Source organism: Arvicanthis niloticus, chromosome 3 (genome assembly GCF_011762505.2).
Source record: "Arvicanthis niloticus isolate mArvNil1 chromosome 3, mArvNil1.pat.X, whole genome shotgun sequence".
NCBI classification, from domain to species: Eukaryota; Metazoa; Chordata; class Mammalia; order Rodentia; family Muridae; genus Arvicanthis; species Arvicanthis niloticus.
In genome coordinates, this window is record NC_047660.1 from 96,503,702 (window position 1) to 96,522,502 (window position 18,801).

At 41.2% G+C, this 18,801-nt stretch overlaps 1 protein-coding gene across 2 annotated transcripts in view; it reads left to right on the plus strand.

The window, feature by feature from the left end:
• The window catches only part of Ptprg (protein tyrosine phosphatase receptor type G), a 670,147-nt gene that overhangs the window by 144,261 nt on the left and 507,085 nt on the right, over positions 1-18,801 (plus strand). For both annotated transcript variants that reach the window (XM_034497422.3, XM_034497423.2), the window contains exon 2: positions 16,851-16,955. In XM_034497422.3, coding sequence (XP_034353313.1) covers positions 16,851-16,955 — 105 coding nt within the window. The remainder of the gene's footprint in view (positions 1-16,850; positions 16,956-18,801) is intronic.

The following is an 18,801-nucleotide window of genomic DNA, read 5'->3' on the forward strand; positions in this document are numbered from 1 at the left end:
AAACACTTCCATACCTTGAAAAGCCAGGCCTATTGATTATTGATACACAGGGGAGAAATACACCAAAATTTGAACAGTGGTTATAGTTATTTTTATTTTCTTGTTTCTGCTTTTTATGTACTCACCCATCTATTTAATACACTGTGCTTATTAATGTACTTTGCCTAAGTATGCTTCCACTGCAAATATTTATGGCTTTTATAATCAGAAAAAGCAATAAATGCTATTAAAAAAGAATTTACCATGGGCATTCCTAGTTGTGCGATAATAAGATTATTGATCAGTTCCACGGTCCCACGGATGCTGCCAGCAGGCCTTTTTATTTCACTTGCTGCACAGATGTGATTGTCCCCCTTATTTTGCTCCTCAGATAAGTTTGCCAGGGTCTTCCCTTAGTCTGCAGTGAATTCCTGACAGAATGCCCTGTGACCACCTTTGGGCATGTAACTCGCCGAGCTCCTCCAGGGCAGCATGCAGATCTAGGGCTTGTCCTGCTGGGCCTGAGCCCACCAACTGTTGCAGCTAGAGCGCCTCAGCTGTTATTAGCCATGCAGACTTTCATGGTTCAAACCAGGCCACATCTGCTGCGAATCCTGTGACCTTCAAATGCAAGCCTGAAAGAAATGCAAAACATGCTTTTTTATCTCCTGTCATTCTCTAAAGATACTGTGTAGACAATAGGTTTATTTTTTTTTGTTCCATTAACAATGGGTTTATAGTGTTGATTTGAGCAAAGTGAACCGGTTCAGAATGCTGTTTGTTAAGCACATGGGTCTGATTACAAGTCTGTAAGCTTTTTTTTTTTTTACCCCTGGTGCCTCCTGAGAGAACCATGTTCAGAGGTGCATCCACAGTGCTGCACTCTGTCTCATGCTTTCATTTCTTTTGTTGTGGCTATCATCTGGAGACAGAATCTTTTTCTGTAGCCCAACCTAGTTTTTGAACCAAGGTCCTCCTACCTCTGTGTCTCAAGTACTGACCCCTGGCTCCAATAACACCAGAAAGTAGTGACCTGGGCATTTTGAACTTTGAATCCAAAGGGACATACTGTTTTAGAGAACTGACATGACGTTAGAAGAAGCCAACACTAAGGTGGTACTTGTAAGTGGATTATTACCACAGAAGTCTCTAGTGTTGTTGGCATGTTTAGCTTTGCTAATGCATCACATTATAATAAAATAAAGTGTGTGTAAAATTGAGAAGATAGGCCTAAGGTCCTGAGACCTGGACTTGTTTGTGGTTATTGCATAGTGATATGATATGTATTTATAGGAGAAATATATTGGTTCATTTAAGTGTCTCACTATTAGTATATAAAGTCAAATTGTTCTCTTTAATTTCGGAATGTCCTTCCAAGTTTTCTTCCTCTAGCCGAGCTGTATCCTAGAGCATCCTTTAATGTCAAGTGAAGGTGTCAGGACCTCCAGATGGATTTATGAGCCTTATATTTTCAATGCTTAGCCACTGAGGACACCAGGGAACCACTTACCTGCATAAAAATACTGTCCCTACCCCCAATTGAATTAGTACTATCTTGAATAGAAACAGAGCAAACAGATTAGTTTAAATGTCTGGATTTATGGGAATAAGGTAGGTAGACAACAAGTGTGGGTTGCCCCCAACTTTTGTCCTTTAGGGCAGAAGCATAGTAGGGATTATATCAGAGACAGGATGTAGACGCTGACATTCACAACCATGCAAAGTTCAGATGGGTGTGTCCAGTCTATGCCTGATAGCCACATGTAGTCCCAGATAGCTGTGGATATGGCCAGACCCCCAAACCAGAAACTTAATATGTATTTTTAATTTTTTTTTAAGACAGGGTCTCACTGTGTAGCCTTGGGTATCCTGGAACTCACTGTGTAGACCAGGCTAAAAGCTCACAGAAATCTGCCTTCTTTTATGTCCAAAGTTCTAGGATTGAAGACATGTGCCACCATACCTGGAGATTTCCGAGTCTTGAACTTTGTAGATGACATGTGGGTTGCAGCATCGAGCCAGTAGAGAGGGACCCATTCCATGCCTGGCTTCTCTCAATTTTCTCTCTAGTTTCCATTGTCTATTAGAAACACAAGGAGGCATCGGGATGAAGGGAATGGCAGAGCAAGTGCTTTGCTTGCCCGAGTGCTTTGCTTGTTCGTTCCCCAACAGCTCGGTCCTTTTCCCATATTCAGAACACCTGCATTTGTGCACACTTGTACTTATGGAGGTCAGTGTGTCATCAAGGTATCTTCCATGATTGCTTTCCACGTTCTGCATTAAGACAAGCTCTCTAACTGAACCTAGAGCTAATGGATCTGGCTATTGTATCTAGCCAGCCTGCCTTGGGGATCTCCTCTCTAAGTCCTCAGTGTCTTGATTGATTGTAGGGAGGGCATTGAATGCTGGGCTTCTCAACTAAAATCCTCATACTTAAACAACTGGTGTCTTATTTATCCTTCAGCTTTCTTTCCATTGCCTCAAAATACCTTTTTTAACATATAATAAAAGCACAAATTGGATAGACAATCTACCATCCTTTTCTTACTTAAGTGATGTGGTATGTCCTCTATCTTAATACATGAAGCCTGAGTGGCCAGCCACACAGTATGGGGCAGTATGACTCTAAAGGCTTCCTTCGTATCCCCATTTCTCAGTTGAAATGTGAACATATGCCTGCATAGAATGTTCCCTTCTTCTGTTTTAGAGAAACTGAATTGTTTTCTCAGCAGTTAGTTGGCGTTAGCATAATGCCTCCCTGTGTAGGCTGTAGTGTTAGAATTCTTTTTGCAAGCCTTGTAATAATTTTCAGGAATTATCACTTTTATTATAGTGTATTTGGTACAATGAGAAAGTGTTTTTTATTCAGTGTGAAATCTCTGAAAAAGACAGTCAAACCACATTGTGTTTTCAGTGGGATACCGGGTTTGGCATCTAATTGCCCCACAGAGTGCTTGAGGCTGGGTATGTGACTTGTCCAGCGCTGACATTTTGTGTGGCTCTTCTTATATGTTTTGAAAAGATCTTTTTCTCACTTTCCAGCATTCTGGAGAGAATGTGGAGCTCTGATTGTCTAGCCAAAGAACATCTGGGTCTTGTTACATGCAGCGTCCCTCTGGTATGGAACTTGCCCATTCTGTGCCTTGGTGGCTTAGTTTGTTGCCTGGGAAAGGTGACAGGATTTGCCCTTCACATTTTGGTGAGCAGGAGATGGGATGTGCTATATGGGTTCCAGGTCCAGACCCAGTGTCTTCTGCAACCAAGGGATCATAAAGGAGTGTAGATGTTATCACAGTCTTCAGTGATGCACCCAGAAACTGCAGACTTATTTTTCTTTGAGATTTTGATTCCATTATATTGAATATCAAATAATGTATTAACTGGACACTAACCAGATACTAACAGGATACTAACTGCTGCAGGGAAGCTATGAAGAAGAAATTTACTTTGTGACATAGAGATGGAAATTTAAAGAAGTCTTTCCAAACATGTATTAAAAACCCTTCCTTTTGTCATCATATCTCCAGCCCTGTTTTATCCTGGCTTGAACATTTCTTTTCTTTGGGTAACTTACTTTCTTCATTTTTAAAATTTGCTTTTTAGACAAGTGGTTTGTTGTGTAGTGCAGGCTAGACTTTAGTCACAATCCTGTCTCAGTCTCCAAGTGCCTGGGATTACAGGTGTGCATCTTCAAGCACAGCTAAAAATGTATTAAGTTAAACAGAGAGAGGTGAGAGGGGGAGAGAGAGAAAGAGAAAGAGTAAGAATAAGAGAGAGTATATGTGTATGTGTGTGTGATATAGATAATTGAACCCAGGTTCTCCCACATGCTAATAAGCAAGCATCTACTGTTAAGTGAACCCTCCACTCCTGTAAATTATGCTAATAATAGCTCTCTAGTTCAGTGGGGGTGGGGAGGGTTGTTGTTTTGAGGTAGGGTTTTTCTGTGTAGCCCTGATTGACCTGGAACTCACTCTGTAGACCAGGCCTTAAACTCAGAGTTCTGCTTGCCTCTGCCTCTCACATGCTTGGGATTAAAGGCAGGCACTATGGCCCATCTCTGGTTCAATTTTTTTTTAAAAAATATTTCCCAATGTGTTTGCATGTTAGCCCAAGATTTTATCTGTGCACCATGTGTGCAGGAGCTGGAGGAGTTCAAACTGCTGTTACATAGGGCTGTAAGCTGCTATGAAGCCTACTGCTATGAACGTGCCAGGAACTGAATCCAGGCTCTTTGCAAGAGCATTCAGTGCAGTAAGAGATCTCTCTAGCCCCTGGAGCTCGTCTTTCAGGAACACCCCAACAAATATCAGTGCATTTTAGTGTTGTTACCTTTCTATTTTCTCCCTCTAGTGCATAAACGTCACATGCCACACTCTATTTCTACAACATCTAAAATCTGTATCCTTTTTTTTAAACTGCTCTCATAATTTGGGGTTTAAGTTTTTTACTGTCACAGAATGAGTTAATCAGAACTGGAACAGATCAGCAGAAAAGAAAAAACTGAGGCTTCTCTTTATCTCTAAAGATCTGAAACCAAGGACATGGTGTGTAAGAGTGAATCTCTTTCAGTGTCCTTTGTTAGTTATGCTGAGTGAAGGCAGGGTTTGTTTCCAGATCTCCCAGGGTCTCTAGTCTGTGATGCTGCAATTTCTCCGGACTTGTTTCTTGTACTAGTTTGTAACAAATTTAGCCAGTACCTCGTGTGTTACAACTTACTCATCTGTGCAGATTTCAAAGATCCAATCTGTTTTGTTCAATTGTGCTGATAGTGAAGCCCCCAAAGATATAGTTTCTTTTGGAAGATAAGTTACTTCATTTTAGAAAGGAAGAAGTCTATTTTCCCTCCAACCTCCAGTTTGATTGACTAGGTTACAGAGTTATAAGCCTATTTAGATTCCAAGTAGACAGATACCTTTACTGGAAATTGATTTTGCTCAGCTTTTTGTAAACAAATAGTTATTGGGCATGGGGGTAGGGGATGGAGAGTTATTGAGCTGAAACTTTGAATTTAAGGCTTAAGTACTGCAAATTGTAAACTGCTTTTCCTTTGGACTGTGAATGGGTCTTGCAGTTAATTAGTCTGAGCTGGAGGTTTTACAAAAAGCAGAACCAAGACAGAAAACATGGGGCAAGCTCTGCCACCCAAACACTGCCATTTCTTCATTGGGAAGATCACATTTGCTTAAAAAGCCTTTCTCCGCACGCCACCCCCCCCCCCCAAACTCGCATACATACAGCGGATTCTTCTTCTTTTTAATTATTCAAGAAATTGCTATTAGGGCTATTTAAGCAAACTGAGTGATAAGTGCTTTAGCCATCTTGATGTGATCTGGCAAAAAAAAAATATGTGGTTACAGTTTTTCTTTTTAATTAAATCATTTTATTTAAGATTCTAATAGCTTTTTAAAATTATTTTTTCTTGAGAGTTGTAGTTGTATTGTGTTATTTCAAGTTAATAACTCCCTTTCAAGCAAAGCAGAATACAAGATAGTTCTCCGGGTGATTTCTTGCTGCATTTGAAGAGAACAAAGCCAGCCTCATTCTAGCTGGCGTGGAGCCTAACTTACCACCTCAGAAACGTGGGGATAGCACAGATGAACTCGTAGCCGTGTGTCGCTCTGACTTGGACTACTAGCACGGTTGCCTGGCAATGTAAACCAGTTCCTTGTGTTTTTACTTTCACTTTAAATGCCATGGACAGATCTACATCTGTTGAATTTAAAAAAAAAAAAAAAAAAAAAAAGGCAATGAGGGGTGCTTGTTTATTAGAACTTTCGGGGTGAGAAATGGTCCACAGGACCAAGAGAGACTGTTACAGTTAGCCATTTATCCTCCTAGCCAGATGTCATATTGTTCTTGGATTCTTGTGTGCGACTTAACACACAAACTTGAGCTGTTGCTAAAGATAAAAATCTTCATTTTTTTTCTCTAGAGAAATTGTCTTAGATCTTACATTGTGTTATGGAAGAATGCTCTACCCACCCCAAGAGTCATTAAGGGAGGCAGAATTTCTCTTAGTTTACACAGTGATGGCTCAGTAGTTAGGAGACTAGGTCCTAGTTCCAGTTCACAGCATCTTCATGACAACTAACAACTTCTATCTCCAGTTCCAGGGGATCTAGTGCCCCCTTCTGTCCTCTGGTGCCACTTGCATGCTCCTGGTGCACAAATATACTCTTAGGCACACACAGAAGCATAAGATAAATCTTTGAAAGAAGAAATTCTGCTTGTTGTTCCATGGAATCGCCAACGGGGTGCTCTGGCCCTTTGGATGCCAGTGTCACACAGGTCTGGACTCTTCTCTATGAGGATATAATTTTTAGTTGTTTTTTTTTTTTTAATACATTTTTTAGTCTTTGAGACCTTGATATGTATAGAATGTATTTCAATCATATTCAGCCCTACTCTCTCCAACCCAGAAAGCCCTGCCCCAACATCATGTCCTCTTTAAAAAAACAGTAAAGTCCAACCAGTGAGTCCAATTAGTGCATTGGGTCATGGGGTTTATCTACCAGATTCACATCCTAAAGAATACTGACTCTTCCTCCTCTTTTGATTGTCAGCTGTCAGTAGCTCCTCAGCTAGGGGTGTGAGCTCCTATGCTATTCCCCAACCCATGCTGGAATGTCGCCTGGCTTCATCTTACACAGGCAGCCATGGCTGCTGTGAGCTTATGAGTCCCGACATGTCAGGAGAACCCTGTTTCACACCAGTGTCCTCAAACCTCCTGCCCCTCGATTATTGCTATCCCTTTCCTTATGTTCTTTGAGCTTTGGGAGAAGAGTATGTGGTCTAGATGCCCCATTTATGCCAGAGACTCCACAGTCCCTCTATACTCCACCAGTTATCAGTCTCTTTGTTAATCACTGCCCACTTACAAAGAAGCTTCTCCGATAAGGTCCAAGAGCTCAGTAAATCTATGGATGTAGACGTATTTAGGAAACAGTTTGACACAAGCAGGTATAGTTTTATGCAGAGTATAGTATTAAGAAAAATTGTAGTGGCACTATTATTGCTTCTTTCTGTTTGTTTGTTTGGTTTTGAAATAGTGTGTGTGTGTGTGTGTGTGTATGTGGTGTGTGTGATGGTGCCTTGAAGGAGCCAGAGCATGACTTAGAGCAGTTTGATTCTTCCTTCACCATGTGAGTCCAGAGGATGGAAGTAAGTTTGTCAGGGCTAGAGGCGCCTTTACCCACTGAGCTTCTGTCTTGGCTACTGCTACTTTCTCTTCCAGGGTTTTTTTTTTTTTTTTTTTTTTTTAAATAAATGTATCTGCATTATAAATGAATCTGGATTGGTGTTCATCCCTTTAAAATGTTGATCTGCATAATATTTTCTTTGCTTTTGTGGTAGTAGATACCAGACTTGGGGCCATTTCATGCTAGGCAAACACTCTGCCACCAAAGCATACCCTAGGTCTTCTGAAATTCCTTTTTTGATCCATCTCCACTTAGATGAAAAGGGAAGCAGTGGGTTCACAGAAAAGAGAAGCCAGATAAACTTAAAAAACCAGGTGGGCTTGTATTTGCTCAAATGAGTGTATCTATCTCATAGAGAGTTTTGCTTCTGTAGAACTTCCCAGCCCTTAGCCCCGGGTGCACACTTCGTATCTTGGTTTTGACAGGATAGGTGATGAGTTCAACTTGTCATCAAGGCCACCTACCTCGATTCCGTATCATACAGGGTATCCTGTTTTGTCATTGTCTACCTTTCCTTATTTCCTTGAGACTGGGTCTCTTAGCCCCAGCAATCCTTCTGTCTCTACCTCACTGTTAGCACTTGGGTGACTGGTGTGTGTGGTCTGCATTTGAACTTCAGTTCTTATGCTTGAACAGCAAACCCCTTTAGCTAGTCTCTCCAGACCTCTGTACTAGCCTTTTCATGACCCTAATTTTCCATGGTTCCTCACCTGATGGACTGGGCTGTGATTGAAAACTCAGATGGGCATGGGGCACTATTTCAGGTAAAATGGTCAGATGGAATAGAGGAGCAGTGAGCTCCGTATCTCAAGGCTCATCTCTCAACAGGAACCTGCTCCTCACATATCATATTGTTGATGTTGGGAATCAACTCCCATTACAATCAGATAAGCATGGCTACTGGGGTTCTTTCCTGGGTTTTGCCATGCTGGACACACACACACACACACACACACACACACACATACTGGACACACACACATGCTGGACACACACACACATATGCTGGACACACACAAACACATGCTGGACACACATACATGCTAGACACACACATATGCTGGACACACACACACACACACACACACACACACACACACACACACACACTCACACTCACTCTCACACACTGTTGGTAAAATAAAACATCCAGGTGGGTATCTGTATTCAGCTTGGTGGCCACCAGTATATGAACTGGCTGTATTTGCCATTTTGTGGATCACTGAAAATTTATGACATCTCTGTGGCATTGGGGGTGACCATGGTACTACCTGTGACAAGTCTTCATTTTCTTGCTTAGACTACAGAATTGCAAGACTCAATTCTTTGGGAACCACAGTATTATTGTAGCACAGGCCTGGGAGCTGTTCATTTCACCTCTGTCCAGCGCCGTGAAGTCTTTGAAGCCAAGAACCCAGTCTTTCTTTTCAGGATTGTGTCTTTGTGACAGGGAATTTTCTCCTTCAGATTTTCTCTGCAAGGGGTTATCAAGCTGTGGGAAGAGTCAGCTTTTGAAGCATTCCATATATGTCTCAGACCTTTTGGAAAGTGCGTTTCTAGTCTTTGAACTTCTAAAAGCATGGCTCAGTTAATTATAGCAAAGGGTAGCTTTAATTTTTCTAGTCTTGGTTTAAAAGACAATAGATTCTGCCTTCTGGAAAACGGCTCATATTATAGTCAGTCAGGGTTTTGCTTCCCTCCCTGACTTATTTCAGTTTTATGAGGCCGTTCTGTGTTTCTGTTGCCCAGTAGGACCTAACTCTATGGTGTGATCCCTTGCTCCCTAGAATTGCCTCCGAGTTCTCATGATTTATTTTATATAAAAAGAAATCATGGGTCTGTGTTAGATCTCTTTATCATGTTAGATAATGAAAAACAATTCTTTGTGGTTTGGACAATAGGTACATTTGAATACGATGAAATAGACAATCGGCTGTAATAGAATCCATTGTATTTGAGGTTGCTTTGGTATCACACAACAGCTAGAACAGTCTGTAGCACCATAGCTGCTAAGAGGGGCACTTCTTGATTCTGCTTTCGGGGACACTCACCAAGTACATTTTACCACAATTAATTGAAACATAGCACAAAGGAACTGTGAGACTCGTCAGAATATTTAATTACTTTTAACTATAATTTGATGCATTTGCTCATTGTAGGCACAAAAAGGATAAAGATATATTCATTTTAGACTATTGTGTGGCGTTTAATGTTCTTAAATGCTCTTTAAAATTTAGAGAAAATCGTGCCTGATTTTATCATACTTGAGGGATCCTTAATTTGTTTGTTGTATGAGGAGTTATAATCGACATAAACAGCCTGCTTAACTGTTTGTTTGCCACCGTAAGAATCTGCAGATGAAGAGGAAAGGGCCTTAGTGCTCCATTTTAGTGACTTGGGTGAAAGATAGAGGCTTGCTCGTCTTAGCTCTGTCTCTTACCCTGTGACTTGGGTAGAAGAGTGAGGCTCACTCATCTTTGCTCCGTCTCTTACCCTGTGACTTGGGTAGAAGAGCGAGGCTTGCCCATCCTCACTCCGTCTCTCACCCTGTGTAGTTTTATTGGTGCATGGGAGGAACCACAAACACTTTGTTTTGATGTTTTCAATTCTGAGTTAATCTCTCCTAGACCCCCACATCCTTTACTGTGTCCTAGAACTGGGCATCTAGTTAGGTAAAAAACTACCTTCATGTACAGGCTACTAGGTGTGCAAGCATGTTTTAGAAGGAATTTGGGGTGCTCTTATAAATCCAATCAGCCTCTATGCTGAATCATTTGTTTCCTATGGGACCATTAGTGATATCCATTAACATTTTCTCATTGTGACAGATACCTGGGAGAAACTTTGGAAGGAAGAATGATTAGTTTTTGATTGTGGTTTCAGAGCTTTTAATCCTTGGGTAGTGGACTCTCCTTTTTCTGGGCTGTGAGGAGAGAAACCTTGAACTGGAAGAACAAAGTCTCTGACTTCTGACACTCAGGAAGCAGGGGAGGAGATCACAGAAGGTGGAGGCACAAGATGCCTATCAAACGTGTGCCTCCCGTAGACCTGTGTTTTCAAAGTCAGGCTTCCTGCCAGCCCATTTAGTTACAAAGTCAGAATGGTTCTATCTCTTGATAAAGTGAGTGTCTTCATGATCCAGTCACCTCTTTAAGATTGGATCCCAAGGTTAGAGACTATCTTAGGTTTTCTATTTGCTTTGAAGAGACACCATGACCAAAGCAATTCTTATAAACGAAAACATTCAATTGGGGCTAGCTTACAGTTTCCGAGGTTCAGTCCATTATCATCATGGTAGGAAGCATGAAAGCATCCAGGCAGACATGGTGTTGGAAGAGCCAAGAGCTCTACATCTTGATCCAAAGGCCATCAGGAGAGAGATTGTTTGGTGCTAGTTGGGGCTTGAGCACAGGACCCCACAGCCCACTCCACAGTGACATACTTTCTCCAAAAAGCCATGTCTACTCTAGCAAGACCACACCTACTAAATAGTGCCAGTCCCTGGGCCAAGCATATTCAAACCACCACAGTGTGTGTGTGTGTGTGTGTGTGTGTGTGTGTGTGTGTGTGTGTGTATGTGTGTGTGTGCTTGTACTTGCTTGCAAGCTGGGACTCCACATCAGATTATGTCAGATCATATTTCAGATTCTGTCTGACTCAGCAGAGGTAATGTGGACATTATTGGTTCAAACTGGGAAGACAAAGTATACTGTAAAGGCATTTGTGGTACTACTTCTGAAATCCTTTCTTGCTGGGCATCTGCAACTTCCACTTCTCAGTTATAGTAAAGAAGACATGTCATGAGCTATGTAATTATAGTTATACCTTTACAATTTGGGAAGAGCTCTGTTCATGACAGCTCAATCTACCACCCCCTCTCCTTCCTTCACTCTCTCCCTCCTTCCTATTTTTAAGTCAGGATCTCTCTATGTAGCCCTGGCTGGCCTGGAATCAGAGACCTGCCTGACTCTGCCTCCCAGGTGCTGGTATTAAAGGTGTGCACCACCACACCCAGTGAAATTTAGGAGAAGACATGTGGGCCAAGAGATGGCAGTTCAGTGGTTAGTACTGCTTACTGCTTTTGCAGAGGTCCCTAGTTCCGTTCTCAGCATACAGGTTTGGTGGTTCACAATTGCTTATTATAACTGGCTCCAGGAGCATTATGACACTCTCTTACTGCTTCTACAGGTATATACATGGCAGACACACACACACACACACACACACACACACACACACATGCTCACACACAGAGATAAATAAAAATGAAAGCAAAATTTTTTTTAAAAAGCCAACTGTGTCAAATTGTCACCGAATGGGTTGAAGGCAGCTTTTTGAAAGAATACCATGTTCATACACAAATTAACACAGAAGAGTTAATGAAAATTTAAGTTCTTTCCCCAAGACCATGTTTTTGTGAAACTCTCACAGTACACAGAACCCTCCTGAAGATCCAGTTAAGGAGATGGGTAACACATCTGCTTTTATATTCCCTGAGTACAAACATTTATTCTTATAAACTGTGTCCAGTAGCTCTGGGAAATTAAATCATGCACACAGGAAACCGTTTCCTTGATGTCTTCAGTAATAGGTAAGTCATAGGATATTTTTATAGGAAGGGATTGGGCCTTTGGGCCTGAAACCTTTTTATCTTTTTCGCTTTCGGCTGGAAATGAGGTAGGCTCCGTAGAAGCTCTGAGAGGAGATGGAGTTTCTGAGAACTCCCCGATGAAAATGCCTGCCACTCATGTAGCTCTCTGCCTAGCAACCAAGTTGACTTAAGATTCCTCCTGCTGAGTAAGATGTGAGCACCATTGGCTAGTTAATACTGTTGGTTTTTAAAGCTCCACTTTCATCTTGTCAGGATCGGTAGACTGGGATGCTAGGAGTCTCTGGATTTGTCCCTCCAAAACCTATTTCATTATTATACAGTCAAGACTCTCAAAGACTGCTAGACTTTGAAATTCTTCCTGCCCAGGTTTGCTAGCCAATGGGGGGATATGTATTTGTTGCTTACAATGACGTTGGAGTTGACCTATTTCCGAACATATGTATATCCATGTATACCATTGGGCTTTTCAGTGTTGTGTACAACTGGTCCAGCAATTTGGAGGATTATATATAACACAACAGAAAGCCCTAATATGCTTTCAACTGACAGCTAACTCCAGATCCATACACCATAGAGGCTAGGTTGTAGAACTTGCCAGAGTTTATGTTCACATCGCACCATCTCCTCCTTCCTGTTATTCAAATGATAACCATAGGCAGATTTACACTTACTGTCTGTTCTGAAGAATGAAGCCACACATTTTCATAAGCACGCTCCATTTTTAATTGTGTAATTAAGTTGCTGACATAAGCAAGTATGCAATTTCACATTAAGGTAAGGATCCGTAAAGGCATGCATTTGCATAATTTAATTTTCTGCACAGAAGATATTGAAAATCAATAGGATGATTCATAGCCAAACGATAGCAGTACCATGCTGCTGCTTGGCTGCTGGAGCTCCGGAGAGGACGGAGTATTAAAATTGATTGAATTTGGCGTGCTGACTCTGTAGCTTTACTTGGGAACCACAGATTGTTACCGTTTGCAAACCTCCGTTCCTTCAATAAAATATTAAGTTGCTTTATATACAGTATATACATTTTGACTGCTATTCAAACAGTTTAAAAAATACATTTCAAAATCACCTTGATATTTAATGTTTGTATTCAGGGGATATAAAAGCCTTAATTGAATGACTGAGATGAGGGCTTTAAATCATTTTCTTTTATTTTATTCAGGTGCCATCAATACATGAGTCCATCGTTGTTATCTGGGGGTGGGATAGGGAATCTCATGTAGCAGACAGACACAATCAAAAGGAAAAGTAATTTAGCTACTTCTGTTGGAAAGAGCATGGTGCCTGGTAATAGAATACTTTTCTCCCCTGGTCATTTGGAGTTGCTTCCCCAAAGGACAGCCTGCTAGGTCTTTAAGCCCTTCTGTCTTGCTGTGTGTTTTCAGTGTTTGTGCTTTCTGATACATGAGCAGTGGTTTAAGGCAGTGGAGGCAGAGGGTGACTTTTGGCTGTACTCTGCCCCCAGAACCAAACAAATGATGACAAAAATCTAGGACACTTAAAATTATTTAAAATTATTATTTGGATCCTGCTTCAAAACAGTTCAATTTGAATTTCAAGGCACAGAATTCAGGAAAGTTTGTGTCATTTATTTGTGAATTCTATTTAAGAAAAAACAATTCACCCTTGTATTGAGAATCACACCTCTTTTAGCACGAGGCCATTTATAGATACATAAATTGGTGATCAGAGGTTGGAGTGACTGATTAAAGTAGTGTTTTTCAACCTTCCTAATGCTGCTCCCTTTTAATTCAGTTCTTCATGTTGTGGTGACCCCGACTATAAAGTTGTTTTTATCGCTACTTTCATGACTGTAGTTTTACTACTGTCATGAGTTGTAATGTAAATATCTGATATGCAGGGTAGCTGATGTACAACTTCTGGTTTAAAGTATAAAACATTGTCATTACACGGCTGCTTCCATAATGAGAGGAGACAATTTTGTCTTCTAGTCAGTTCACTGTAATTCTCCAAGTCTACAGGTTCAGGTGAGGCTGGCTTCTACTTGGCTGTGGTCTGGACTTAATGCTCTCACAAGAATTGATCTCCATGGTTTACTTCCTGGCTTAGCTCCAGGTTCTGTTGTTATTCTAGCTTCTGCTGAGCCCATTCTTGATCCTCACCTAACCCTTTGTTTTGGGGATCATATCCCAGCATCTTCAGGGGCTTATGCTATTACGACCACAAGCAAAGAAGACTGCTTGCCAGATACCCTTGTGCTTGATTTCATCACAGGGTTTGCTTGTTTGTTTTTGGTTTTTTGTTGTGGGTTTTTTTTTTTTTTTTTTTTTTTTTTTTTTTTTTTTTTTTTTTTTTTTTTTTATCTTTTTGATGCTGGGGTTTGGTGATTCAATGGCTCAAGGAAAGCCCATGTGTTGGCAGAGATAGAGGTACCTGGGTAGCTGTTCATACCACGATAGATTGATAGATAGAATGGGTTATGGTTGCTACTGAAACAGTGACTATGCACCGAGCAAATCTCTATTCTTACGCTGCTGAGGGAAATTGCCTCTAGAACAGTTCAAATTTAAATTTAGTAGAGTTTACTGAGGCAGAAGAAAATATTGAGTTCCCAGCCCAGTTTTTAAACACCCAGGATAAGTTCTGAGAATCCATCCACCAGCGAGCTCAGACGTCATTCACAGAGAAAGGAGGGAAAGCTCTAGAAATCAACTGGGCATGGGCCAGAGAATGTAGCTCAGGGAGAAGAGCACTTGCCTACCATGCACAGAGTTTATTCTCTATTACCTCATGAGCTGGGTTTGTTGAAGTTCACACTTGTAATCCAAACTGGGACATGGCATCAGGGGCACCAGAAGATTGAGGCCACTCTGGGCTATGTGAGACCTTTTCTTTCAACAAATACAAGCAAACAAACGAACAAAATCATTTTAGTGGGCTACAGCTGAGGCAGTCCACCGATTTCTTACATTCTAAACAGTTTACTTCCTGCAAGTTCTTCTGCACCCAGCAAGAGGTCAGTTAAGAGTAACTTCCCGTATCATTTGGTTTGTGGGGCTTGGAACTGAGTTAGGTGCTCTGCTCAGAGAGGCCTGTTACCTTCTGGAATACCCTCTACAGCTCATTTTTTACAGACAAGGAAACAGAGACAACACTGCAAACCCCAATAGAATTGGCACTTACTGCTCACATTGTCAGGATTTTGCTATACTCATTGTCCTGATACAAAGAGGAAGGGCTTTGAAGCATTATAGGAAACACAGTAGACAGATACACATTAAAATATTTATCATGTGCACAAAAAAAGAACTGATTGTTCAGTGTGGTTTAGTGGGGGAAGCGAGAGTGAGCAGAGAGGGATGTTCTCTTTTTATCTAGTTAAGAACTGTGGACTCACAAGCGCTCTGAGTGGCTCATCTACAGATGAATGGATGGTGAGTGGCCACATTTTCCTTGCAGGTTACAGTGAACAATGACAGATTATTTATTTATTTATTTATTTATTTATTTATTTATTTATTTAACTTTGTCATTCAGGACTAGTGAACACAGAAGTGCTAGCAGGTTTTCCATTTGCATTTGGAATTTCTTATGTTCACATTTCCTCTAAGGGCTCATCTTAGCATCTGTGTTCCAGCCCTGGTTTCGAGCAAGTCTTAAGCTTGTCTTTGCAGTTGAAGTGTTTTTTTCATTGGCCAACACATTCTCATCACATCTAGTACCTGGCGCCCTCATTGCTGACTAATCTGAAGAGAAAATATACAGTAGTTTCCATTTTGCGATTCTCATTTCAAAGCAAATGTAGGTTTCTCCTAACCATTTTCTTTTCTTCCTGAAAGCCGATTTGATTTTGTTTGGGTGCATTTGAATATTATATTAATATAGGTGCGTGGTGTGTATTGTTTGGGGATCTGGGCACCTGTGATATTCGTCTTTGTACACATCTGTGCATTCAGGTGTAGGCTCATCACCAGAGGCAATTTGCATCGACGGAAAGGATAGGAGAGATGGGTTTTGAATGCTGCAGTGGGCAGATGGACGCTCTCCACAGCAGCAGAGAACCCTTTGGCTTTTGTTGGGTGGGTTGGATTCCTTTGAGTTTTCAGAAGTGGGTGTCCATTATGCAGTATTTCCTTTGGAGTGTTGGTAGTGGAGGTTTTGCACTTTGCTGTCCTCAGGACCACAGGGAATATTTGTGGACCGAAGGGTGTAGAAGATGGGTATTAACTCTGAGGAGGCTCCAGTGCAAAGGCCCTGGTTTTGATGCATGTGCTTGGCTCTCAGTTCCCATATGTGTTTTTTATTGCACTGAAGCAAAGTGAGTGTCCTTGGACCCGAAGCCCCACCCCTCCTCCTACATGTAACAGAGAACAAGGAAGAACACATTTGCCCAGGTGGCTTTTACACCCAGAACACACATTTACTCAGGTACTTAGAACCCAAAGCACACATTTTGGTTCAAAAGATGATCTGACTTTAGGCAAGTGGAAGTTTCTTCATTTCTTGAAGTGTATTTCTTATCACTAAGACTTTTGTATCCATCCTTGGTGTTGTGTAGACTAATAATGTAATGTATATCAACTACCTAGTAAAGGTTTGGCTGGGGACTACATCTATAATCACAGCGGGGAGAATGTGAGTTTGAGGCTAGCCTGATGTACAAGGTCAGTTGCAGGTCAGCCTGGGCTACAGAGTGATACTGTCTCAAAACAAACAAACTGCAACCTAAATCGAAACATAAAACCTCATGGGCATTATTAATATGAACAGTAAATGTGGTAATGCCTTGCTTTGGGTTTCTCTCCAGTTTTTTTCCCCCCTCTTTTGAAACAGGCGCTTACTCTGTAACCCATCCAACCTAGGACAGGAAACAATCTTCCTGCCTCAGTCAAATATTGTGATTATAGGCACAAGCCACCTCACAGCAAAATAAAAAGGAGGTTCTATTTAGACAGCTCCTAAGGCCTGTGGTTTTATAAATTACCCTGCCATGTGAGTCTCTCTCTCTCTCTCTCTCTCTTTTTTTTTTTTTTGTGCTGTGTCCTGTTGACTTGTCTCACTGTCTTTTCCCTCTCTTCCAGCATTGACTGAAGGCTACGTGGGGACCCTGCAGGAGAACAGACAGGGCAGCTCAGTGCAGATCCGCAGGCGAAAGGCGTCAGGAGACCCCTACTGGGCATACTCTGGTGAGTCCAGCTTTGTTGGTTAGTGCCCTGGAAGGGTTAAAAAAAAAAATCAGAATCAAGATTTTCCTGAGTCTTGTTTCTTGTTTGTTCAAGAAATCTTTGCATTGTTAAAAGCTGAAATATTTAAGTCTGCTTTTCCTGAAAGTTTTTATCTGCTTTCCCAATCTGGAAAATTCACACCCAGCGTGGCAGCCACTATGTGTTTGACCCTTAGGTTTTCTTATTAATGAGTCATTGTACCAGACTTGTAACTCTTTGGGAGACAGTGTTGCCTTTAGGATATGTGATAACCCTGAAGGCCAGCTAAGCATCACAAAGCATAGGATAGCCTGTGGGGTCTCTTTGCCATTGCCCAAGAAATTCGAATGTATTTTCAAGTCTCACCAGGTGACCTTATTGTCATTCTTGACCATATATCAAGCTCCGTTTATACCTTTGAGACAGTGAAATGAGAATGCATTGTTATAATTTTAGTGCATATTACATTAGAAATAACTTCCTTGCCTTTAGAGACCTTTCTGGATTATATACTAACTAACTAACTAGAAAAATACACTAGGTGGATTGTTATTTTTAAAAGAGATGTTAAAACTCAAAATTTATGGAAAATGGATCATAGAAAATTAAGGAGGAGTACTTGAAGAAGACAGGCCACTTTGAAATTACTGTGGCACTGAATAATTCAAATTCCTGTTTGAGAGAGCTTGGAGGCCTGGGTATTACTCTTCATAATAAATCTATATAGTGTGCAGTGTTGTTGCATATGGAATTGCTGCATTTCTCCTCTGAGTCAGGGCTTCCTTTTTAATCCCAAATTTTCACCTGCAAATCTTGTTAAATTTATGTCAGTGTAAAATTTATAGACATGATCTTTAATTACCCCTTATCTGTTGGCGGTTTGCATTCTTTTGTCTGCTGATAAATCTCCTGCCCCTGTAGGGAGAGTGGCCAAATCTGTTTTGTTTGGCTGCTCACAGACAGTGATGGTGAAGAATTCCACCCCACCTCCGTCTTTGTGATTCGAATTATCCAATTAGAGCCTTCTCTCACCATTTTCTGATAAATGAAGGAAATTGGGAGACGGAGGTCAAAATTATAGACACACAGCTTCTTGCCAAGACATGCAAAGAAAATTTATCATTGTGTACTCTCTGGTGTGGGATCAGTCATGAAGGGGCGTAAAGTGGCCCGTTATTTACAGTTCATCAATTTAGTGTAATAATGCATTTAGGCAGGAAGTTGGAAGTTATAGGGTATTGTTGCAAATAGCTATGAAGAAGCCAGACTTCTCTCATTACTAAATACGGCCAGGGTGAGGTGAGTGGAATGGGGCCATTGCTGATTCCCTTACCTCTGGTGGGCCTCAGTCCTCTCTTCCAGTGTAGCATAGTGTATGTTTCTAGATTCGGGTTCTGCCTTCAGCTGAAGGCTGATAGTTCATGTTTAGGGACTGGCACACTTACACTTATCTGGAAAGATCTAGGTCATAAATATTCTAGACCAGTTCCAGACAAGGATCTTTGCTGTAGCACTCATCCCTGCCAAAGCAGCATCAGAACGGCCCAGATGATACTGTGGAAAGCCTGGATGTGTTGTGATGGATTTGTTTATGAGGCCTGGAACTTGAGTCCTGTAACAAGAAAATACCTTCTTTTGGATTTTTTTTTTTTTTTTTTTTTTTTTTAAGACTGAGCATTTAAACATGTTCAGATATAGTCTTCCTTCACAGGCTGTACAAGAATAGGTAGCCAGCTGGATAATTTTCCCAGGCTGTAGTCCCTCAAGTCTTGCTTTGGTAAATTGGCTCCCAATCCCCCAACCCTGGACCCTTCATCCCCTACTCTCC